Source organism: Styela clava, chromosome 3 (genome assembly GCF_964204865.1).
Source record: "Styela clava chromosome 3, kaStyClav1.hap1.2, whole genome shotgun sequence".
Lineage (NCBI taxonomy): Eukaryota > Metazoa > Chordata > Ascidiacea > Stolidobranchia > Styelidae > Styela > Styela clava.
In genome coordinates, this window is record NC_135252.1 from 23,985,010 (window position 1) to 24,010,937 (window position 25,928).

The 25,928-nt window shown below is 37.9% G+C and overlaps 3 protein-coding genes across 4 annotated transcripts; 2 read left to right on the forward strand and 1 right to left on the reverse strand.

Annotated features, from left to right (window-relative positions):
- The first annotated feature begins 494 nt into the window (after window positions 1–494).
- On the forward strand, window positions 495–3,176 carry LOC120343093 (MBT domain-containing protein 1-like). Its single transcript, XM_039412203.2, has one exon. The coding sequence runs from the start codon at window positions 609–611 to the stop codon at window positions 2,982–2,984; it is 2,376 nt and encodes a 791-aa protein (XP_039268137.2). The 5' UTR covers window positions 495–608; the 3' UTR covers window positions 2,985–3,176.
- A 154-nt stretch (window positions 3,177–3,330) lies between these two features.
- Window positions 3,331–12,319, forward strand: LOC120330985 (mitochondrial S-adenosylmethionine carrier protein-like). Of its 2 annotated transcripts, none has more exons than XM_078111358.1 (2): window positions 3,331–6,678; window positions 7,592–12,319. In XM_078111358.1, the coding sequence occupies exon 2, from the start codon at window positions 7,600–7,602 to the stop codon at window positions 8,404–8,406; it is 807 nt and encodes a 268-aa protein (XP_077967484.1). In that variant the 5' UTR covers window positions 3,331–6,678; window positions 7,592–7,599; the 3' UTR covers window positions 8,407–12,319. The 2 variants fall into 2 exon arrangements, with proteins under 2 accessions (XP_077967484.1, XP_039253924.2); XM_039397990.2 differs by having other exon boundaries at window positions 3,331–6,635.
- Window positions 12,320–17,555: 5,236 nt separating this feature from the next.
- Window positions 17,556–22,490, reverse strand: LOC120330931 (GTP-binding nuclear protein Ran-like). Its single transcript, XM_078110607.1, has 4 exons — window positions 22,356–22,490; window positions 20,540–20,721; window positions 19,074–19,196; window positions 17,556–18,408 (listed from the first exon to the last, which is right to left on the reverse strand). The coding sequence occupies exons 1-4, from the start codon at window positions 22,423–22,425 to the stop codon at window positions 18,130–18,132; spliced, it is 654 nt and encodes a 217-aa protein (XP_077966733.1). The 5' UTR covers window positions 22,426–22,490; the 3' UTR covers window positions 17,556–18,129.
- Window positions 22,491–25,928: the final 3,438 nt, after the last annotated feature.

Here is a 25,928-nt window from a genome sequence, read left to right on the forward strand (position 1 = left end):
ACAAATTTGCAAGCTAGTTATACAAAACCCGTACCTGAATTGAAAATTTTATCACTTAGTTAAAAGTATTTATTATTATTTCAATAATCTAAATTTAGTTATTCATTACAATCATCAACCAACTTTTTTTGGTGATCATGTTACTGTACTATTGGAGTGAGTAATGCACCAAAATCTGGCATCATGATTATTGAAATTCGATTCTACTCACAGGCGCCAGATATCGGCAGTATCATGGATACATTTTAATCTGGTAGGTGGTGATACAGAGCAGGTAAAAAAGTTGCATTAAGTGATGTCAGATTTTTGTAGTTGCAAGTTCATAAAAATGTTAAAATTATATTAATTCAATGTGATATATTTGAATATAATGGGATTTTTTTGATGTAAAATGAATTATTTTCAAAATTTGGTAATTTTAGGATAGTTTTTTGACATAAAAGAGAACTAAATCAAAATATAATTTCGATATTTACATAAAATACTGGTAAAGGATATTTCAGTTACTCCTACCTGAGCCGACAGGTAAAAGTGCGCGCTAACGGGGTTTTGCGACATTTACTCGAGGAGAATTTACGTTTCTGGTAGGGAATTTCACTTTTATATGGATGGAAGTTGAAGAGGAGACAGCTATTTGTGAGTATTGCGATAAATCTGGCATCCGAGAGGATTTCTATTCAAATAGCAAGCGTTTCTGTAGTGCTGCTTGCTCTCACAGTTTTTCTGCGCAACATCGTTTTAACAAGCACCAAACTGCGCCTAAACTTAATCCCAAAAAGACACGGAATTTGCAACTTCCCTCCGAATCAGAAAGACAACAGTGCATCAGCATGGGGTTCGATTGGGGGGCATATTTGGTGAATAAAAAATCCTCTGCTGCCACGGTAGAACTTTTTCAACATTCTCCTATGTCAGCACATTGGGGCGAAATCGGCTCTGGAATGAAAGTTGAGGTTCTAAATTTAGATTGTAATTTGAATACTAAAGTATTTTGGATTGCGTCTGTCGTCCAAGTAGCCGGTTACAAAGCTAAATTACGATATGAAGGCTTTGGTGAAGATGCTTGCTGCGATTTTTGGTGCAATTTATGCACTTTAGATGTTCATGCTGTTGGTTGGTGTGCTACAATAGGAAAACCTCTTGTTCCTCCCCAAACAATTCAACATAAATACACAAATTGGAAAACTTTTTTGGTTCGGAGATTAACGGGCGCTAAAACGTTGCCAAACGATTTTCAGCGTCGTGTTATTGAAAGTGTAAAGTCTCAATTTCTTACAAATATGAGGTTAGAGGTCGTGGACAAAACTAAAATTTCACGAATGCGAATTGGAATCATAGAAGAAATAGTTGGTGGGCGCTTACGACTACGTTACGAAGACTCAGACTATGTGAATGATGATTTCTGGTGTCATTCGCAATCCGCGTTGATTCACCCCATCGGGTGGTGTGAGAGAGTCGGCCATAAGATTCTTGTCGCTAGCAAAGACTACAAAAACAAAAAGGGATTTAAAAATGCAAAACAAGAGCTTTTTCCTGCAGTAAAACAAGTTAAAAGTTGCGGTTTTAAACCGGGAATGAAAATAGAAGCAATCGACCCATTAAATTTGAGTGCGATTTGTGCTGCAACTGTCAAAAAAGTTCTTAAAAACGGGTATTTAATGATCGGAATAGATGGCTCGGAAGCAGCTGATGGCTCTGACTGGTTTTGCTATCATTGTACGGCCCCCTCTATATTCCCAGTCGGATTTTGTATTGAGAATGGAATTTCATTAAGTGTACCGAACGCTTATAAAGATTCCTTCACTTGGGAGACTTATTTGAATGAAACGTCGAGCTCGGCGGCGCCGGTTGAATTATTCGACAGAGATTTACCAGATCACGGGTTCAAACGAGGAATGAAATTAGAAGCTGTTGATTTAATGGAGCCGAGGTTAATATGCGTTGCCACGGTAACACGAATCGTTGGACGTCTTTTACACGTACATTTTGACGGCTGGGAAAATCAATATGACCAGTGGGTCGATTGTAATTCACCTGATATTTACCCTGTGGGGTGGTGTGAGTTGGTGGGTTGTGAACTCCAAGCACCCCCTAATATGCTCGTTCCCGAAGCGGGGGCGGCTAAAAAGAAGAAAAAGCTTACCGGACAAACATTTGGTATTAAAAAGAAACGTAAAAAGTCCACGGCAGCACAAAAAAAGCCTATTGTCACTGAAGCAGAACAAAAATCTGAACAAATCATAGAAGAGGCCAAAACGGAAAAAATGGAAACTGAACCAACGGAGGAAATCACGACACCAGCAGATAGTGAAAAAGATGTCAAAGATGATGAGAAAATATCGGGAAAACCAGAAAATATTCCTGAAGAGGCTGAAATTATCCTGGAAACACAAGAATCGACGCAAACAGAAGTAATGGAATCAGTTCATGTAAATAATGAATCGAAAGAGGAAATCGGAGAAAAAGAGGAACAATCATCTTCTAATGTGGAGGAAAAAGAATCCAATGAAATACCAAAGGATGAAAATATGACAGAAAATGATGAAAATTTAAAAGAAATAAATGCAAATGCCAAGGAAGGTGATGAAAGTTCTGAAGAAAATCATGAAAACCATAAAAAATTGGAGGAAACTGAGACCAAAGCGATTGAAATTGAACAGCAAGATGGGAAGACTGAAGAAGATGACACAGAAAATAAAGAAATAATGGTTGAGGTGCCTGAAACACAAGAGGAAAAGGCTGAGATTGTTTCCAAAAAGCAGGAAAATACTGAAAAAGAGGAAACCATGGAAATTTCAAATTCAGAGGAAAAAACTGAAATTACTGAAAATAAAATTAAAAATATAACAGATGAACAAATTAACACAGAACCAAATGAAAAGCCGCAGAATAGTGAAGAAACTGGGAATGTGGATAATATAATGAACGAAAAAGCGAATGAAAATCCAGCGGAAGAAACACAGAAAGAAGAGGAAAAGCAATGAAATGTAAGGAATACTTGAATGAACTTGCAATTGAGTCACGGTTGAACGATAACAACCAATGGGTGATGACATAGCTGCTTCGTACATTACGAACATTAAAAAAAAACGATGTATATCTGCATTCGTTTGATTTAAGAGTCTGTTCTAAGTTATTACTATTCCAACTATCCTGTCGGTATTATCACTGAATAATCTCATTCAAAAATATAGGGGATTCTGACACTATTTCCATAATCTGAGATTCGATGATGCGTGACTTGGCAGCATCAAGAATATCTTTTAAAAGTTAGATTATTCTGGTCAGTTATGCATCACTGATTTTTCATTATAAAGGTAATTCAATGTAGCGTGACTTGGCAGCATCAAGAATATCTTTTGAAAGTTAGATTATTCTGACCAGTCATGCATCATTGATTTTGTTTTGAGTAAAATCCAAATCAAAGGAAAATCTCAGTTTAGATCCATGGACTGCATTTCAGTAACAATTTTGCAAAGGTGTTTTTTTATTTTAAATTGTAACTACACACTTTTTTCAATTTAAATTTCAGCTCGTTTAATTCCTCAAAGTCCAATGATTCAGTTTTAATTGAAACTGACAATTTCTTTCGAAATTGGGACTCTTTCCTACATATGAGACCTACAACCAGGGGCTGTAAAGCCGGAAAAAAAATATTCAACTATGACCTTGAATTGTGGAGAATTTTGCGGATTGTCAAAAATTTGAATTCTGACAAAAACTTTATATAGTGTCCATGAAGTTTTAAAATTGCAAAGAGATTTTACTGATACCATATATTGTTTTGGTCCTCACAGATGTAATAAATGAAGTAAAAAACCACAACCCTGGTTAAGATATATTGAGAACTGAATTCATAACAAAATTGGGGGCTCCCGAAGTATGCGAACCAAGATGGCGGACATCGGAATGTAATATGTGTACTAGGTTAGGGTTAGGCCATAATTTTAGCTATAAATACTACGGGAGGCTCTGGGCTAGTCTTCGAACTGATAATAGGACTAAAATAAGGAAAATTGGAAAAAAATTATCGCCTAACCCTAACCTGTTACGTTCCGATGTCCGCCATCTTGGTTTGCATACTTCGGGAGCACCCAAAATTGAAATTGTGAAGGGACTTTATGGACATCCTGTCTTACAGTCTTTTTTAGTGGACTGTTAATAAGAAAGCTTGTCGCAACTTTTGAGATTCTGTATCTTATTTTGACTTTCATTATTACCACAGGAATTCTTGGATTTTGACTATGAGAATTGTTATAGATTTCACATGATTTTTGTTGCAAATTAATTTTTATTTGATGTATTTGTTGCATTATTGTCAGTTCCTATAATTTGCAGGGAGACCACTCATTTTACCAGAGTTACCCTATTCCTAATTATTAGCCTGCCGGTTAAAAAAGCTCGATTACACTATTGTTGGAAGCAGTGGTTCCCAGACTGCGGCCTCTGTTGATTTTTATATATCCTGCCAAACTTAAAAGGAATACATTAACACTTTAAATTTTCCTTTTTCGCGTTCTAGTTATGTCATTGTCACACATATGTAAAATTGTAACATTTCAGTTATACCGGTATCTTGAATATGTGCGTCGTTATCGGCCCCTTGCTGGCAATCTCCTCTTCGGCCCACAAATATCCTTTCATTTCTTATTTTGGCCCGCGGTCAATCAACTTTGGTAACGGCACGGAACCTCTACTTTGACCCAACTATTCTTTTCTATGCTATTTTCTGAGCAAGGCTCCATAATTTTTTGGTCGCCCCTTTTCTATGCTGTTGCGATTTTGCCTATTTTGTGCCTTATCTATGTTATGTCATCTTTTATTTGCCATCAGTTATTATCTCGGATTCGGTCTACTTATGTGCTATTTGAACCTTAAATCAGCAGTGCCCAACTAGGGGCACTGAAGTGCATCCTGGCATCATCAGCTCATTTACAAGAGCATAAGATTATTCTGTATGGTCATGCATCATTGACATTTTGATTTTTTTAACCTCTCAAATGATAAATTGTATCCTGTCAGCATTAGCACATTTACACAAGGATAAGATTATTCTACCAATTCATGCATCATTGACAATTTGAACTGGCAGCATTGGCACATTTACACAAGGAGGACCTTATTCCGACTAGTTACACTTCATTGATTTTTAGTGGTGAAATGGTACTGAAGTAGAGAGGGCCTATATTTTGTTATTTCTTTTTTTTACAAAAAGTACATTATTGTGATAGTACTGTTACATTTTTATATCTGGTGAGATCCTAGCTAGATATGACGTTACCAATTTCCCATTCAATATGGCTCTTATGAGTCCAACTTTCATATACCGACAATCTATGTTGAGCTCTCTGTCGCCATCTATTCATTTTATGTTCATTAAATTAAGTTTTTATACGTTCGATTTGTTAAAACATTGGACCTTTTTTAGTTATCCCCCCCTCCCCCCACTCAAATTTGAATATTTACATTATCCCGTTAGGATTCAAATTGCGCTGGAAATTAAAATTTTAACCCAAACTGTATGATTACTAGTTAGGTATTTTGAAACGTGGCGGGGTAAAATAAAATTAATGAGGGGGGGGATATCTGGAAAAGGTCCATCTTATCTATAGATTATCCGATTTTGGCGATTCTGCTACCAAGCATTTAAAAAATAGAACAATACACTGTTATATCAATGGGCAATGTAGCGTATATGTATTTTGTGTATTCGATTCGCTTTTTACATCCTTGTCTGTGCTGTCTCATAGTCCTATACCAGCGATGTGTATCGGGCGACTTCCGGGCCATAAACTGGCTCGACAAATCAATTAGTCTGGCCCTTGACAAAACTCAAGATTTTTCTCCATCATACATAAAATCCAAATCCGACAGTTTGTTTAAAAAAGCGCTCACATGGGTAAAATACATATTGTTTTTTTGCTCATGTCGCTGCGTTAAATTTGTGCCTTCATTATTGTAACGCTAAACAACAGCCGCATTCCGCCTTTTTGTGTGGCCCAGCTGAAGGTCTGAAGTTGTTGAAAAAGATGACACACACTTCTGTCCGAATTAGCGACACCCACGATTTTTGGTTGTGTATCAGACTGGTACTCAAGTGTACAATGAATATTACATATTTTTGTTGTTTGTGACTCAAATATCATTTCATTCCCTTTTTGTGTTCATTTTCCTGTTTAGCGTGACTGACAGCATTTGGTACTTTATGTTGAAAGGAGATGTTTCTGGCAAGTCATGCATCTTTGAGTTTTGTTAGGAGAGTAAAAACAAGCTGAGATATTCTAAATTTGATCTCGGTACAATTTGATTTTTATTCTAACATATTATCCATGATGCATGAATGACAGCATTGATATTGTATTGTTGGGACAGCCGTAATTCTGGCAGGTTATGCATAAATGATTTTTAGGATAATACCAAACAGACCAGACCCAAATAACACACTTTATAATTGCAATTTTTTTGTTGTTTTTTGTTCGGAATAATGTGTTCCTAATAATTTTTTTCTGACTTTGTTCTTCTTTTCATATCCAATTTTTTCTTTAGAATTTAGCAGTAACCATGACAACTGTTAAAAAAGCTTTGTGTTTGATTGCATGAAAACAATTTTTGGGGATTGTAAGGAAAAAGAAAAGGTGGGTATATCTCAGGTTTTCTAGGGGTCAAAGTTAATCCAGGGTAAGTGACTAGTGAGGTAGAATTTACATCTTTATACCAGGGAAAGGAAGCCGAAAAGACGGCTTAATCATATATGGTGGGTCATGGCCTCTCGTCCCGTTACCAGGCCATGTCGTGTTTTGGATTAGTCAGCCAGTCATTTGTTTCAGATGCATGGACTTGTTGGTCGAGGAAGCCGTAACCAACCCGCGGTCCTTCCTCACATAATTTTACTCCTTAGGATTCGAACCTGTGAACCCAAGCAGGATAACCAGAGGTGAGGTGGCGATCATATTCTTAACACTTAGCACAGTGAGCCACACTGCCGAGCCCGATATCAAAATAAATTATTAGAATAAAAGTTTTGAAATCCTTGATTTGCGTTGTCCTTTAATCTATGGCTTCAACCTTTCCAACACTGGTCTCACTGATAAAGTAAAACCTATTATTTCCCTGTTTCAAGTATCGAATATTTTATTTGTTTTAATCAATCGAGTTATCGCCGTTTATGCTAATTATGGAGTCAAGTTCATGTGGATAATTTCCTAAATCATGATATCTTCATGTTGATCACATCCAAAAAGGTCATTTTTGGTACTTCTGAAGTATGCGCACCAAGATGTCGCACAACCTCAACCCTAACCTGGTACACAACCTGAGTTCAGTTTGTCCGCCATCTTGGTGCGCATACTTCAGGAGGTCTCATTTTTTTCTGGATTGTTTCTTACCAATTGAGATATCAAGTTTTGATCTACGTGGCTAATGTCTCGAAATCCCCAATTTTTGTAAAGAAATGTTTTAAATTATTCAAAAATTTACTACTGTATATCTGATATAATTAACTTCGAATGTTTCCAAATATCCCTGATTAAAATTAATATTTTTATGTAAAATAACCTTCTTGCATCAATAATTAATTGTTCATCATTTACAGGAAGAATCATGCAAAGTTCTGGGTTTGTGCCATCACTGATCAGTGGAGCCTGCGCTGGATTCGCGGTCGACGTATCATTGTTCCCCCTCGATACGATAAAAACAAGACTACAAAGTCGCCAAGGATTCCGAAAATCTGGAGGATTCAGCGGAATATATAAAGGAATCGGACCTGTGGTATTAGGATCAGCACCTGGTGCTGCCATGTTTTTTGTGGCATATGACACTTCAAAACGGTGCCTTATGAGTTCAAAGTTTATGTCACAGCATGAAACTGTTTCATACATGATATCGGCGTGCGTTGCTGAAGTGGTGGCATGCACAGTACGAGTACCGGTGGAAGTCATCAAGCAACGCTCACAAACAATGGCGAATAAGTCAAGCTTGACAATTTTACGAAATACGCTAAAACATGAGAAGTTTAAAGGACTTTTTCGAGGATATAAGAGTACTGTTTTACGAGAAATACCGTTTTCTTTAATACAATTTCCGCTCTGGGAATATGCAAAGCATTCTTTATCAAAACGAAAAGGCAGAGCAGTTTCGCCATGGGAGGGCGCATGGTGTGGTTTTTTCTCGGGAGGATTTGCTGCTGCGGTTACCACCCCACTCGATGTCGCTAAAACTACAATAATGCTTGCTGAGAAGCGGGATCACGCTGCAGCAGGACGCATATTTCCAGTTTTAAAGGATATTTACCACCGGAGGGGCGCTAAAGGTTTATTTGCGGGGGTCGTACCTAGAGTCATGTGGATATCGATTGGGGGGTTCATTTTTTTGGGCACCTATGATTTAGTGTCATCGTGTTATAGGTGATTTTACATTACTTTTTTTAGATTGCAAATTGCTTGATTGATTTTATTTTCATATTTATCTCAGTGATGAAAAGTTGATGAGACGATTTAATTATGATAAAGGATTTTCGTCTTTGCCCGAATTGAATAGCAAATTATTCAAATCAGACGAAAATTTCGAATTGCCGCCATCTTATTTTTTTTCTTACCAAAGGTTGAATTCTTCAATTTTTTTATTGAAGCTATATTTTTAAAATGCAATTATGACATATGATTCTTTTCTTCCTAGTGAATTATCAATGATAAATGTTTCTCATTGTGTGTGATAACCAAGTAAACTGTCCAGTGATGGGTTTTATGAGCAAAATTACAGAACAAAATATTTGATTCAATTCTGATATCATCAGGTGTTCGTAAATGACCAGCCCTACTTGAGGCATATTTCGCTTTGGAAAGCATATTTTGCTTTGAAAAATGCGGTCTTGTCTAATCATTCTAGCAGGTTATATAGTTTAACCCAATCTCACCCTGCGATGAGCCATGATGCAGCATAGCATCTACATTTCCCGCATTTCCTTTAGTTCAATATTCTGGCAATTTATGCTTCATTGATTTCCATTCTTTGGAAAAACCTTGAAGCTTAAATCATTATTATTATATTCAATCATATTATTTAGTGATGTGTTCGAATTGTTGCAATTTTGTAGCAAATGTGACTTTTTTATTTGCTCTACATCAGTGTTTCCCGACCTATGGGTGGCGATCCAAAATTTGGTTGCTTGAAAATTTTCTTAGGTCGCTTGTTTTTTTAACTAAAAACTGAACGTACTGGTTTCATTTTCTTGTTAATTTTCTTGTTTATTTTATATTTGTATTGAAGTGTTGCTCAATAGTAATTGTGTATGAGTGGAAAGTATCACAGCGTACAAAATTGGCATCTGCTGTTATTAGTCAGTCAGTTAATTTTGTGACGATTTAAGACATAAGCTTTACATACCGCCTAGTATTTGAGCATATCGCCGGATGAGAACAGAACAGGCCTAAGCAAAAAACAATTTGGAATTTTTTTATTTTTGAATTTCTAGATATTCACACTTACCGTAGTAAAGTCCTGAGCTCTGGTTATTTTAATGTGGATGAGAATATCTTTGTAATCAATATTTTTTGGCACTTCAGCTTCAATTCCTTCCTGCTTTTTTACTCCCATATGAAACTTTGGCCCATTCTGTTCTCTACAACTTCTGAAATTTTTTGTATTGGATGCAAGGTAAAACAAGGTGACTTAGGCCTAAGTTGCACTGAACAAATTTTTAGGGATGTAAGTTTCGGACATTTCATTTCTGATGTTCATGCCCATCATATTGAAACTTGGGACTATCTTTTTTCCATATTTTGGGGTTTTGAGCCATGCTCTACAAGGCGGTGGTCTTGAAATCCTGAATTTCTCAATAATAAAAATTTTAGCTGGACTTAGGCCCATTCTGTTCTTATTAAATATTTTAGGCCTAAGTCCAGCTAAAATTTTTATTATTGAGAAATTCAGGATTTCAAGACCACCACCTTGTAGAGCATGGCTCAAAACCCCAAACTATTGAAAAAAGTCAATTTTCCAAAAATGTGACTTAGGCTCCTTCTGTTCTCATCCGGCGATATCCTTGATTGCTCCTTTGAATTTCTTGAAAAAAGGACGGAACCACTGCTCTACATGACTGTTATGCATTGAGACAGTGGATCCCAGCCCCTGTTTCTGAATCATCCACTAGACCAGGGGTGCACAACTCAAATGAGGACATGTGCCAAATTTTTCAAAATAATCTTGTCGCGTGCCGCGCACAATCATTGGTATTGGACATTACCTCCCGTAAAACAAACAAATTTCAATAATATTACATAATAACGAATATCTATTTATTGAAACAATTTGATTTCCTGAAAAACTGCGGATTTTGATATAAACGTGATATTTTAATGTATATCATGAATAATTTTTTTTTTTTACAAAACAGTTCGCGTGCCATGTTTGAGCGTATGGCTGGCCAAATTTGGCACGCGTGCCCCGTGTTGTGCACCCCTGCACTAGACTGCCAATGGGTTTGCGCCTTATACATTTACAAAAAGTTTGCATGGGCCATCTTTCTTTGCTTAGTGTTATCAAGATTTTGTTGTGTAATAATATTCGTTCATTGTGTCTACTATGTGTAATGTTTTACATATTGTTTATTCCCCGCTTGCAATTCCCCATAAGTGGGTGATTACTCACCGGTTGGGAACCAGGAAAGTTCTCATAGGCAAGTCCATGCTTATTATATGAATAATTGGGTACAAAGATGAAAGGCATTATATGATTGACATGATGCTGTCTTATTGGTACTCCATTAGTATTTTTACCAGGTTAGGGTTGGGCCAAAATATTATTCCGATTTTTCCTATTTTAGTTCTATTACGAGTTCGGGGACTGTCAGTGTTGGCCAAGCGAATAAGTTTCAGTCTCTTTACACAACTTGATGTCGAGTAGGCGAACAAAATTAGTTACCTCCATATTGGTACACATACTTCTGGAGCGCCGTCTCATCAGCTAGCTTTGAAAAACTTATTTTTATTATAACCTTCCCCTGTTCTTCAAATATTATTAAGTAGTTGAAATCTGCAACTGTCAAGACTTTCATCTGTGTAACTTGGAGAATTATCTTGATCTTCGACACTAGGTCCAAACTTTTGTTACCAAAAACTGGACCTCCTGAAGTATGCGCACCAAGATGGCGCACATCCTGAACTCAGGTTAGGGTCCAGGTTATGCGACATGTTAGTGCGCATACTTCAGGAGTACCCAAAAACTTTACTGTATGCAAGCAATTTTACTAGAAGGAACTATTAGCAAACTTGACAAAGATTTGACTTTTCTTTACCATTACTGGTGTACCAATGTGTAAGCCTGCAAATTCTGACCCCAGAACCCTATTTCTGATGATTGTAGGTAGCACATATGCAGGAATTCTCAAAGGGGGTTCTGAAATATCTAATTGACAAGTTAGACTGTAGTGATCCGGCCAGAAAATTTGGGTTTTCAAAGTTTTGAGGGTCCAACAACCTACGAAAAGTTGCTATGTGCGTTACAGAAAAACTTTTTTTTACATTTGAAATGGGGGAGACTTCTCCCCCCTGGCTACTACCCCGCATGTATAGCCAGAACTGGACATCCTGATATATAAATGAGAATATCGGTTGGAGACCGAAACCTTATCGATCGAAACTGCGGTTTCGATTTATGACTCTATAGTGACACCGCGTGTCCCATCACTAATTAATTAATAACTGGCTAATTATACGACATAATTCATCCAAAATCAATAGGCTTCTGGTCCGAGATATGATGAATGCACATACATGCAAAATTTGGAGCAGATTCAACCTCGCTTTCGTGAGATATCGCGTGCATGTAACAGACAGACAAATACTTATCAAGATCGATAAGTAATAAAGTAAATCCATTGAGTTTAAATTTATTTAGAAATTCCAGAATATTGAAACTAACAATGATAATTTTTTATAATGCATGGTTTATATCTGCTCGTTCTCGCATCGTAGACCTTTCGTTTTTTTCGCAGGAGCCCTTTTTAGCATAGCCCTGATTAAACTTTCAAAACCAAAAAGATCTTGTGATATGTGTTCAGTGGCGTATCTAGGTAAAATGGAGCCCACGGCAAAGTTTGTAAATGCGCCCCCTTGATCATTGACTGACAATATTCCATTTTTGTGTCCCTGTCCAAACGACGCTCATGTGTTTATTCTTCTTCTACTTTTATTCATCCTAATTTTCAAACCAAATCATTGTGCAATGAAGCCAATACCATTTACAATCATTTATTACGCCAAAGATTGATTGTGTAATAAAATGATATTGTGATATGTGTTGAACACACTTCTCTGCTCCAAACAGGAATCTGGAGGTTGCTAAAGAAGGTAGAAATTTCAATCAAAACTGAAGTAACCTAAGTGATTCGGGATTCTCACTGCACACTAACACAAATATATTTCTGTAACGTTTCGTATGACCAAAGTTGAACTATGTATGTCTGACCTTAGTCAGACGAAACGTTACAGAAATATATTTGTGTTAGTGTGCAGCAAGACTCTTGAATTACTTAGGATAGTTATCTTTACTCTTGCTACAGCATCTTTGCAATATATGCATACGGATCCACCGGCACAAAATAATAGAAGAAGGATAAGTAGTTAGTACCGCAGAAACCAAATCAATAGCGAAACTGAAGTAAGCTGCCTCTTTGCAAGAGTTGGAGAAGGGGTGTCCAAAACAAATCAAAATTCGGGGCTTCCGAAGTATGCGAACCAAGATGGCGGACATCGGAACGTAATATGTGTACTAGGTTAGGGTTAGGCCATAATTTTAAGGATAAATACTACGGGAGGCTCTTGGCTAGTCTTCGAACTGATAATAGGACTGAAATAAGGAAAATTGGAAAAAAAATTATGGCCTAACCCTAACCTGTTACCCATTCTACGTTCCGATGTCCGCCATCTTGGTTCGCATACTTCGGGAGCACCTAAAATTCATTATATAGTACATTCAGATACCGTACATTTTTGAATTTAGGAATAATTTAAAATATTCATATTTAAAAATTAGGGATTTTGAGCTGTCAGACAAGTAAATCAAAATGCATGATATCTCAACTGGTAAGAAACAACACTTAAAAAACAATGGCCTTCTTACAATTATGCCGTTCGAGATGTAATCAACATGAAGATGTGATGATTCATGTAAGTTCCCACATGAACTTGCCCTAAATTGAGAAGGTATTCGAAATAGTGAAACATTCGAATTTGGCTATTCCTCCTTGTTGGGGGGCAGGACTGAAGCTCTAAGATTACGAAGATTAGTCACGAATTTGAATTAACAAGTCTCATTTGATGTTTATGGCTCAATTCCAGTCATTATATTACTGACCTCTTTTCTTTCGTTCTGCTCGATTGAAGCTGGAGGGAGAGGTTATATAAGTAAGAATACTAGTGATGCCTTCTTAAATATCTAATGATTTCATAGGCGAATATTTTTTTCAAAATCGGATCTCAAATACTTGGGAAGATATTGTAATTCGGTTCTCATTATAATGAGTTCTCCAGGCACATAAATACTCCCCAAGCTGCCAAGAGTACAATGTAGCGCCCACACAGTTTGCAAGTGTTCATGCACAATAAGAAACATGTTTAATCAATAACTCGCTAGGAAGTAAAAAAAGGCCAAGATTGTATATAGAAGGATAGGATAGGATTTACATATTTATCCCGGGGCAGAGGAAAGCCGATAAGACGGCTCATCCATATGGTGAACCACGGCCTCTCGTCCGGTTACCATTCCAAGTCGGGTATGGGATTAGTTATATTGTTTGTTTTCGGAAGCATGGACTTGGTGGTGGAGGAAGCCGTATTACGTGAACCACCCAACGACGGCGAGGAGTCCAGCAATCCTCTTGCACATAACCATCCCTGCATGGGATTCGAACCCACGCAGAGTAATTAGAGGTGCGGTGGCGAGCGTATTCCTAACGCTTAGCCCGTTGAGCCACACCGACGCGCCACCGCTTCAATAAAAAGATTTGAGGAATTCAACTCGACCTTCAGTAGACAAAAAAATCAATATGGCCGTGATTCGAAATTCTCATTTGAAATTACCAGCCCTAATTATAACCTAGCCCGCTCCACATACCTCTGGTTATGAAGTCAGAAGGTTGGTGAAACATCTTAGCCATTCAAATGGTGCAGAAGGCTGCAGTAGTGATCTTTGTGATTTATTGAGATTAGTTATTTACAATCATCCAGTTATCACCCCACCACAGATGACCTATTTTATTTGAATCTTTTAGTACCAGGTGTTACAACTATTCTAGTATGACAGTATGAGAATCCCTTGGGGAGGACAGCCAATAAAACTAATCATATAGGATTAACATATTTATCCCGGGGGAGAGAAAAGCCGATAAGACGGCTTATCCATATGGCGAACCACGGCCTCTCGTCCGGTTACCATTCCAAGTCGGGTATGGGATTAGTTTTTACTGTATTGTTTGTTTTCGGAAGCATGGACTTGGTGGTGGAGGAAGCCGTAACCGACCAGCGGTTACGTGAACCACCCAACGACGGCGAGGAGTCCAGCAATCCTCTCGCACATAACCATCCCTGCATGGGATTCGAACCTGCGAACCCACGCAGAGTAATTCTGTAATTAGAGGTGCGGTGGCGAGCGTATTCCTAACGCTTAGCCCGTTGAGCCACACCGCCGCGCCGACGAATCCCTGGCCTTTTGTCCGGTTACCAGTGCATGTTGGGTATGGGTTTAGTTAGACAGTTATTTGTTTCAGATGCATGGACTTGATATATTATTCAAACACAAGAGGTAATCAGAGGGCAGTCGTATTCCTGCCAGAGGCTTAGCAAGATGCGCAATACCTACTGGTAAAGGCTGTGCATAATCTACTCCAGGGCTACTCAACTGACAGACGACCCTTCGAGTATTGGATTCGACCGCACGTAATTCTTTATTTTGCATCGTTAGCCCCACTCTTCAAGTTTCCTATTATAAAATGACTTTTTAAATATATATGGAAAGAACTATAACACCATAATAAACAATCTTGATTAGCTAATAATCGTTATTCGGCCGAGGAAGTGCGCGTTTAAGGATGCCGAAATATAATTTCTGGAAAGACCGGACCCAAATTATTTTAGAGTTTTGTATGCGGAACTTCGGTCAAAACAGTTGAGTAGCCCTGATCAACTCAGCAGTGTGGTGGCGCATCGTGCGTTAGTAATTTCATACAAGGCATAAGACAGGAATCCACCTCTCTGCCCAAACTCCAACAGTCTAAAACTTCAATTGACTGTTATGGACTCCTCGGTTCACAAACAACTTTCATACCTGGCATGGACCGGTAAGCGGATAGTGGTTCACCACATGATTAAGCCTCTCCACCTGGAAAAATTTGTAAATCCTATCCTATGTACTCAGCATTTTAAACAGCCTACACTCCTGAACACACAGATGAGGCAACAGGATGCGAATTAACTAAAATTTTTATTTTATTTTTCTCCAGCCCAAATAAACGTATGTGGCTACATAAATTGAACAAAGTTTTCATAAGAAATTGAAATAGTTGAACTTGTTTGAAAAATTTCAGCGTCGAAAAACAAAATTTGGCTTCATAGTGGGGATCAGTACCAGGGTTGTTTCTGTCTTACTCACACAGCTGGCATTTCATGATATATAAATAAATTGGGCCAATGTTACAATTATCTATACCGAGTTACCCAACAAGAAATTTTATTGTCTTGAGGCAGGGAATATTTGTGTGGTATTTCTAATATTCTTGACTTTAGTATTAATGTAATACATATTATGGCACATTGGTGTCCCAGTATGAATGAAACCCATTAATTCAATTACCAATTATGTTGGTTTCAATTATATTTAAATTATATAAAGAGCAGAGTGCATGTCGAATGTATCACTAGATAACTATCCAATATATATCAGAAACCAGAGTTTTCATACATATCGAGACAGAGGAATGAAAAGTTTCAAAATAACGAATGTAGCAAAAAACTGAAAATCTATAATAATACAGACAATATTGATTATATTCTCGAACACTAAGAAGCAATCGACATAGTTTAGCTGGCATTTCAAAATCTTAATCCTGCAAAACAACATCAGCAAACGATAGTTTTGCCAACTTTTAAATTGTCTTTAAAGACAAACCTCACCAGGCACACAGAGAACCAGTAAAGAGCAAATGTTTGTTTACTTCAGCCAATATTTTAATTGTCTATGTAGAAGGGCCTACCGTAATCAGAGAGGAGAGTTACAAACTAGGTTTTAGATGTTTACAGAAACAGCACACGCAGAGCAGGGCTACTCAACTAGCGTTCCCAATCCGGACTTTCCGCGTATTTGATTTGGACCGCAACTAATTCTTTATTTTGGATCAACATTCCCACTTTTGAATTTTCCTTTTATAATATCCCTTTTATAGATTTAAAAATATACGAAAAGAACTATAACGCCATAAAAAACGATCTTGATTAGCTAATTATCATAAGTCGGCCGAGAAAGTGCATGTTCAAGGATGCCCAAATATAATTTCTGAAAAGACCGGACCCAAATATTTTTCAAGTTTTGTATGCGGATCTTCGGTAAAAATAGTTGAGTAGCTCTGATGCAGAGCAGGGGTGTGCAACCTTTTTCATGAGCGGGCCAAATACAAGTAACCGGGTGAAGCCGTGGGCCGCACCTTTTAGAAGTTGCAAGCACAAAAATTGCTTATTTTTACTAATGTTCTTACGGCACTATTAGGCTTTCTTGCAAAAATGGTGAGTTAAAACGCATGGGCGTCTGTTATTTTGAGAAACTGTTATTTAAATTTAAACCACTTCAGTGAGGAACACATTTTTGTAATATAAATCTTCCATTTTGCTAGCAGAATATACCGGATTATCCGAACTTAATACTCGTTACGCGAGCATACAATTCAAAAACTGTTTTTTCATCGCGGGCCGCACAATTTTTTTTTTCGGGCCGCAGTGTGCACACCCCTGATACAGAGGGGCAAACAATATATTGCAGTCAATGTTTAAATTGTCTACTTGAAAGGGCCTAATTAGTATAGAGATTGAAATAACGCACACACAACTTTTAGTTGCAAACTAAGTTTTTCCAATTTTTCAAATATCCCAAAACAGCACAGACCTGGTATGGTGCAAATGGTTCAGTTGGCAATGTTTCAAAAGAAAATAGAATATTTAATTTCCTACGGATGATTAGTATAGCAGCTGGAATTAAATTTCTCACAGACTGGAAATATCCTACTCTATTGGGTCAAAAAAATTTACACTGATTGTAGCACACTGAGAGGCGACACCAGACTTTCAGAGAATCGATGTAATTCCAAATCCCCAAAAAATATTAAATTTAGCAATAATTCAACATATTTTTCTAAAAATTAGAAAAATCATTCAATCTGGATTTAATTTACATTTTTAAATCTCCAAAACAGAGCAAAGTTAGAGACGCTAGACTAGTGAGAACTATTAAGTAGCCGATAGAAACCCAAATTCCTTAAAAAACTACCCAGTAGTACTGCTATAGCAATGTGAAACTAGTAAAACAACAAAATTTCGCTATCTTTCATGAAAACAAGATGAGCTAGCATGGGCTAATAAAAAAGGGAGATTATATGCTAGAGGGCAGTGGAGATGCAAAAAGAAACTAAACACGAGGGGTGATAGAGAGTTTTTCTAGTGGGAGAGAAACATAGGAGGGCAGTAGAGGGTTTTTTCCCAGTGGGAGAACACAAAATTTTGCAGAGACCAAACATAAGAAGGCAGTAGAGAGTTCTTTCAGTGGGGGCAAAGAACACAAAATGCTGCCGAAACTATAAACAAGGAGGCAGTAGAGAGATTTTTCACCAGTGGGGCGGAAGAACACAAAATGCTACCGAAACTATACACAAGCAGGCAGTAGAGAGTATTTTTTCCAGTGGGGTGAAATAACACAAAATACTGCCGAGACTATACACAAAGAGGCACAAGAGAGTATTTCCGGTGGGAGTAATGACCATAAAATTCTGCCGAGTTTATTGCCATCAAAGAAAGGCTGAGAGTGGCAACACTTCGACCATACATAAGATTGAGTATATTTTTTTTCAAAAGGTGGGAGGGGGATTTTTTTAAATTAATCATCCTCTTCCTCTGGTAAAGGTGCATTGGCAGCCTGAGCAAGTTCCGCGTCCCATTTTTTAATCATTTCTTGATCTACGCTGACCTCTGGTGGTTGCAGAGCAGGCATTTCCGCAAATTCGAGGTTGGCGTCTCCGCATAATTTTCGTGCCAACCAAAGAAACGGTTTTTCAAAATTGTAATTGGACTTGGCCGAAACATCATAGTACTGCAAATTCTTTTTTCGATGGAAAACGATTGCCTTTGCTTTCACTTTGCGATCTTTAATGTCGACCTGAGTAAAAATAAATGGAAAAAGATCAGCTCGGCGGTAATCTAGTGCTGAGAGTTAGAAATACGCTCGCACCTCTGATTACCCTGCATGGATTCGGCACTACAAAACCTGTGAGAGAGAATTACATGCGAGAGGATTGCTCGACACCTCACTGTCTTGAGGTAGTTCATGTAACATCAGGTCAGCTACGGCTTACTTCATCATCAAGTTCAAACTATGATTAGATATTAGCTTGAAGGCACCTATTACTTCTTTTTAATTTTTTAAACGAGTTTTTTTTCAAATTTCAACATCCGTATTTTTGTCTTGACACCATTAAAATGTATTAGAACTAAAATAGGAAAATTGGAATAAAATTATGACCTAACCTGGTACACGTACTACGTTCCAGTGTCCGCCATCTTGGTTCACATACTTCGGCGGGAGTACCCAAAAAAATATTGGCATAATGGGGCACTAGGCGAATTTCAAATCCTTAGGCGTACTTTTCTTTCCAAAAATTTGCCTAATGTATCATTCAGGTAGAACTCCATGCTTTATTACCTACACTAAAATACCAACAGCGATATTGCATCAAAAACCGTTGCACCTTATAGCCTAATGTGCCCTGGGTATGGATAAAAACCCGATCAAAGCAGTGCAGTAATAAAAATCAAGTGGCCTACCTTATTTCCAACCATCACGATGGGAATATTCTCACAAACTCGAACCAGATCGCGATGCCAGTTAGGTACGTTCTTGTACGTAATACGGGACGTCACGTCAAACATAATAATCGCACATTGACCCTGTCAATCGAGAAAATAAAGTTATGAACTGTAAAAAGACTTTTAAACAAAAAATTCGTTAAACATGCAAAAACCATCCCAAACTTGAAAAAAACTCATAAAAACAGGCCAAAACCATTAAATACCCCCTGAAAACTGACATTCCGTTTTATTCAATTCAATTTTATTCTCCCTAATAGTATTTGCCATCCTGGGTTCCTTGCATTGGAAAACCTCACAATTTTGACATAGGCTTGATAACAAAATATTTTGTGAGTGCAAGCCTTCTTTGATAAACTGTTAATTAAGAGTATAAGACGCTTTAAAAGATCCATTTTATTTTGAATTCATCACTATCAAATGTCTGAAATCCCGACACATACTCCGAGAATTCAGAATTTTAACGCACAACTCTGGGTTTGAAAAGTTTGAAAATACTACTCCAGCCAGAATGCGCCCAACTCATCTCCTGACTCAACAATCCCAGACAAATCAAATCAGCCCCCCCCCCAAAAAAAATGCCAGAAATAGTTTAAATAACTCCATCTACACCTTTATTGACCCGTTTCTCTCTGGGCCAACTTTTAAGCTCCCAAGTCTTTTCCCACTTTGCATAAAAATTTGCATTTCTTATTCTTGATTTACGTTTGGTTTGCAATGCGTGCAACTCAAACTCTGGCTTTTGTTAACGAAATATAAGTTAATGTATGCATATTCATATTCATTACAATAATACTAAATACTATATAAAACCCCTAAAAACGGCCCCGAAATGGTCAATTTCTAAAAATATGCATATAAGCCGACCCTACAAATCACACAAGTGATCAAGTTCAAGCATGGTTCGAATTGGATTAGGTTAATGTCATTTCGTTTGATTGAGTGCGATCAGAGTTATGCGCGTATGAGCTGACCACTTACAAAAAGTAACTTTTTTTTTGAGTTTCATGTTAAGTATAAATATAAATGATACCACACGTAGGGTTGCCAGTTCTGGATACACTTTTTTTCGAATCGAATCGAATCTGATTCCATTAAGCTTTTTTTTTTCTTATTGCACGCCTATGTTTGCTCAATTGGTGTTATTTGGAGTGCCGCATAAACGCATTCGGCAAATTTAAATGCCGCCGAAAACAAAGATAAACAAACATTCAATCTTTTTATTTTTCGGTAAATCGCTCTCTGTTACCAAGTCGCGTAAATCTGATTCGCAAAAGATGCGATTCGAATCGATCCATAAATCCAAAAGTGGCATGCATCCCTAAGTCAACACGCAAGTACAAAGTAAAATTCCCTTCCCAAAAACTTCAAAACCGACCCCCCGCGGGAAGAAATTTTTCTCGGGTTCAGAAACTTTAACTTACTCTAATATAATATCCGTCTCTCAAGCCTCCAAATTTTTCTTGTCCAGCTGTGTCCCAGACATCAAAAATAATTTTTCCACGATTTGTATGAAAACTTAACGGATGGACTTCTACTCCGAGGGTTGCCACATATTTCTTTTCAAACTCTCCAGTAAGATGTCGCTTGACGAACGTTGTCTTGCCTAAAAAAAATTTTTTCAATAAATTATTTAACATATGGAAATTCACAACAATAAAAAAAATTGCAATTTATAGTGGGAAATTGAACCCCTACCCATTACCAAAGAAGGCAAAACAAATAAAACACCCATTACCAAAGAAGGCAAAACAAATAAAACCTAATACACACAGAACACATTTTAAAATAATATTTTTGAATCTTGGGCGCTCCTGTAGTATGTGCACCAAGATGGCAGACACCGGAACGTAGTATGTGTACCAGGTTAGGGTTAGGCCATAATTCTTTTCCAATTTTAGTTTTATTACGAGTTTGGGAAGTTCCGTAGTATTTGTACCTGAAATTATGGCCTAACCCTAACCTGGTACACATACTACATTCCGGTGTCCGCCATCTTGGTTCCCATACTACGGGAACGGGAGTACCGAATATTGACTGTATTCTATGTGGAATGTGGCATACACACGTTTCGGCCCATGAGGCTGAAGATATGACATCAACAAAGCGAGAGGCCCGATCGCTGTGAATAAATATTCCGCTATAGTAAAAATGTACTTTTTGCTTTCTTTAGTTTCGCTTTACTGCTGAATTACCCGGCGTCCAATCCATATACGTTTTCTACCGTATTTACACGTTAAAAATCAAGCCCGAGTTGTTTTGTTTGCATTGAAATTTTTAAGTTTGCCTCTACTTTCGTTGAGTAAAATTACAAATAATTTAACATATATTAATAACGAAATGCTTCATTCCCATTAAAAAAATATACAATCACTGCATCAAGCCTCGCGCATTGTTGACAAACGTATCACTGCACTCGGGCCAGGTCATTAAATTACCGGTAGTTCATATTCAACAATTCCATTGTTATTTTTTTGGTTTGGCTGTAAGCTTCCTCACTTAGACAATGATTTTCCAAATAAAGACTATTCCTAAAATCAAGAAAGATTCCAATCTTTCCACATATCCTCAGATATCGAGGGGAAGTGGTGACTCCTCTATGGCCAATGGGCCGGGGCCCAGCCCATCGAATAAGTTGTGTAAAAGGACTATTCACTTGGCTAACACAGACAGTCCCCGAACTCAAAATAGAACTATAATGTGAAAAACTTGAACGAAAATTTGTCCCAACCTTAACCTGGTACACATACTACTGGACTATTTTGTTAAGACAATTGATATATACTGATGATGCCGCGGCCCATAGCTTGATGGGCCACGGCCCACGTGGCCCAATTAGATGGGCCGTGGCCCCGGCCCATGGGCTGTAGAGGAGTCACTGTCCCTGTAGTAGATATCAGTGGCTCCCTGCCTGTAGAGGGCCGTGTTCATAGCAATAGACATGAAAGAGCATCATGAAAAGCTTTTCAATTGTTCATGCCAAGACATTCTGAGCCTTGAAGAATATAAGGAACTTAACTTCTCCCATGAAATCCGTAACAGTCAAAAATCATTTTTTCCTGATCTTTCAACTTTGAAATGTATTTGATATCTGCGCAAACACGACAGCCTCCACAGCAGCTGAAGCGACCGGTCCCCTAAAACTGCATTTGCGCGAGTTCTATTTTTCAGGGAATAATAGTCAGCCTAAAAATATTCAAAATGTAAGAAACTTTTTTTTTATCTACCTATATGACTTACCTACACCTCCATCACCAACAAGTACCAATTTGAAACGAGGGATGTCGCTGTCTGCTTGTTGCTGTGCCATATTTTATGTTTTCCCAAACAAATTCTACCGTAATTGCCAAATTAACTAAGCAAAATATCTAATTTCTAAAGAAGAAATATAAATTTGTGATCAGAAAACTGGTCAATATACAGTATAGCATGATTCTCCGATTCTATATTAAAAGACATCAATTATAACAGCGAGTGCAACCTCCCTCCTTTATGTGAGAGTAAACGCAATTTAGGTCACTTGGCGTCTGCACTCGTTGCGATTACTTAAGATTATTATTGAGACAAGCATGGTGCGAACTAATGCACCTGCTGCATGCCAGATGTTTCAGAGACATATTGAGTGTTTTATTGAACCAAACGTTGGGACATTTTGGAATCTGCAAACTGTGCCCTACTGAGATATCCAAAGCGAATAGAATATTTGTATCAGGATTATGGTGTCTGGAAATTTACTTCCAGACAGTACGACACACTATCCAAATTCCGAGAATTTCCCTTCATTTGGTTCGATAAAACAAACACTCTATGTGTCTCACAAACAAGGAGCGTCTGGCACAAAGGTAGATGCATCATATCGCGCCATAGCTAAATTAATGTGGCCATCACATGACCAAAATTGCCGTTTTTTTCTAAAATCTCTCAAATGCCATGAAAGAAAAATTTCCTTCGTTAAATCGGATTATTTTTTCCCGAGGACTTCAATGATGACGTATTTAGATTGCGCTTCTTTGTAGTATTTTGCGCAACTTCGTTATACTGTATTTTCACCGATATTGAGGGACAACAATGTCCAGACGTCTCCCAAAGGGGAGGGGTGTCTGATCACCGGTAAAATGGGTTTCTCTGAAACAAGACAATGTCGCTCAATCTGTATAGTGTGCCGTACTGCCAGACAGTGGGTTAAGAAAAGATTTGACAGCCTGTAAAAAATTTGAAATCAACTCCGAAATCCTAGAAAATTGAGATTTGAAGACAAAAACTGCACAGAGCGCTTGGCAAACTTTGTTCTTAGTTTTCTGTTGGAAATGCAGCCATTTTCCATCTACATTGAAAGTCGGTAATAGAGACTTGGACTTTCAAATTTGAGAAATTAGGAAGTCTGCTCAGTCTCGAGTACATCAGACTTCACGGCCCTGACTTGAAGAAAATGAACATTCTAAGGATAGCTCCACATTAAAAGGCAATAAATATAACAGTGAGTGCAAGCCCCTCCAGTCTTCAAGTGCAGTTTTAAGCATTTCTCGGCGTCTGGAGCTGCCGCAAACCATAGCGGTATTTCCAAACCACGGCCACTATGGCCAAACTCACGGCGACCAACTGCCACAAACCAATGGCGAGCTGCCGTTACCGCGGCTGCAAATTGAAAACCACGGCAGGTCGGCCGTTAGTTATATACACCTGAATGGTTAGGACAAGGCTGCCCTGATGGTGACTTATATTGCGTAAGTTGGAACATTTTTTATAGATACAGTTTAGATGTATTTGGGGTTTAGGTTTCAGGTTTAAGTAGATATATTTTCGCATGATAAACGTAAATCTGGTACATGACTTTGTGAATATACCGATAATACTGTGATAGCGCCATAAACCATGGCAAGAGTCGTCGCGGTTCGTTCGTGGCAGGAGCTGTCAAGAAGTGGTAAGAACTGCGACTCCCAGTCTGGATGTCCATAATCAGCTTAAAGCGACAAATTGGCACTGTGCAATAAACTAAAAGCAAGGGCAATCTAAAAACATCACCATTGGATTTCAGTACAGCAGTAGGGCATACTTTTCAAATTCTAGAAATGTCCCAAACACTCCTGTGTCTCACAAACGAGAGTTGTCTGGCACAACGCCAGATGCGTCATATCGCACCATGCTTGTCGCGATAATAATCTAAATTAATCGCGGCCATCATGTGATCAAAATTGCCATTTTTTTATAAAAACTCTCGAATGCCACGGTAAAAAATTTTTTCCTTCGATAAATCGAATTCGATGATGACGTGTTTGGATCACGCTTCTTTGTAGTCTATTGCCTAACTTCATTTTACTGTATTTTTGCCGATATTGCTGTATTGAGGGTCAACAATGTCCAGATGTCCCCAAAAAGGAAGGCTGGAAGGAGTTCATTGGCAAAATGGGATTCTTTGAAAACGAGACAATGTCTCTCGATCCTAAAGTGTGCATACTGGATTTATTACTGTATTAGCTCACTTTCTAAACTGTTTCTTGTAGTCCAGTAGTCTATTCTGTTTCCAAGTCCAATACAGATCCGTCTTCAGCATACAGGCATAACAAATGTAACAGGTCATAAAAATGAATCACCTAAGATTGGGATGATTTGTTTATAGAACAATATAAAGAGAGAAATGTGTGGCAATAGCATAACTTATCCTAATGCTGTAATGTCTGAGTGTCCCGATCCGATATGACTAAACCTGTAAACAGAAATGTCAGATTGTGGAGGGGCAAATATGATATCCTACTACTGTCTGACTGCACGGTACCTAAGCTTTATAAAATATGCAAACAAACTTTATCATCATAAGACTGAATATAGGAGGTAGCGGCAGTTGGCAAAAAAAATAATAGTAAATTAATCAAATCCAGCCGCGGATGTCCTGAATACGCGAAATCAAACGCAAAAGTAAGCGGACCTGAAACGATTTGGCGCCAAAATATTCCCATAATTGACATGGACTGGTAAATCTATAAAAACCCGTATATTTTAAGCCGTCACATCGTATTTATCTCCCCCCTCCACAAATACAAAACATCTTTTTCTAAATGAAAATAAAATTTCGAAATCTCACCTCCAGAAACTAACAACCGTCCAGATCGAGACGAGACCGTCCTTTCGCGCCGATGACGTCACAGCACGTGGTTTAGTTTTGAAAATTTTCCATTGCCTCGTTTGTTTACTCAAGCATATCGCTCGTTTCTGAGTTCATTCGTGAGATTATGTAAGTGTTATTTGCTAGGATACAACATCGGTAATCATTGCTCTTGTACCGTAGCAATAAAATGTTAATATAAGATTGAAAATTGGCTTTTTATCCTTGAATAACGTAATTTGTATTTTTTACTGGATAAAAAAATAAACTTGAACATGAATGGAAATACTCAATTCTGGTACTAAAGCGGTAAAATCTAAAACTAGTTTGAATAGGATACAATTGTCCTATTTAACCAGGGAAAGCCAACAAGGCGCCTTAATCACAGTTTCCCCGATCTGAAATTAATCTCACACAATTTACGAGGGAAATGATAAGTACTGTACACACTTTTATTGGGGAAGGGAACCCGCGGAGATGCAAAGCTGTCTATCGAGCGGCGACGCTCAAGATTCTATTATCTAATTTGACAACGACTTTACGATAATCTGCCCGTTTCCTCAGATTATCCCTAGCGGTAAAAGTTTTATAGATACTGTACTGCCCTCCAATTGCCTCACCCCCAATTATTCAGTATGTCCTATTTGATTCAGTTTATCTTAGGCTAGGTTATTGTTCCGCGCGGCGGTGTGGCTCAACGGGCTAAGCGTTAG

Bases quoted from the DNA above. Each gene is read 5' to 3' on its own strand.
- LOC120343093 (XM_039412203.2), top strand. From the start codon at position 609: ATGGAAGTTGAAGAGGAGACAGCTATTTGTGAGTATTGCGATAAATCT.
- LOC120330985 (XM_078111358.1), top strand. From the start codon at position 7,600: ATGCAAAGTTCTGGGTTTGTGCCATCACTGATCAGTGGAGCCTGCGCT.
- LOC120330931 (XM_078110607.1), bottom strand. From the start codon at position 22,425: ATGGCACAGCAACAAGCAGACAGCGACATCCCTCGTTTCAAATTGGTA. The intron at 20,722-22,355 runs GTAAGTCATATA...AATTTTTTTTAG, and splicing joins TGTTGGTGATGGAGGTGTAG to GCAAGACAACGTTCGTCAAG. The intron at 18,409-19,073 runs GTAGGCCACTTG...ATTTTTACTCAG, and splicing joins TCGTGATGGTTGGAAATAAG to GTCGACATTAAAGATCGCAA.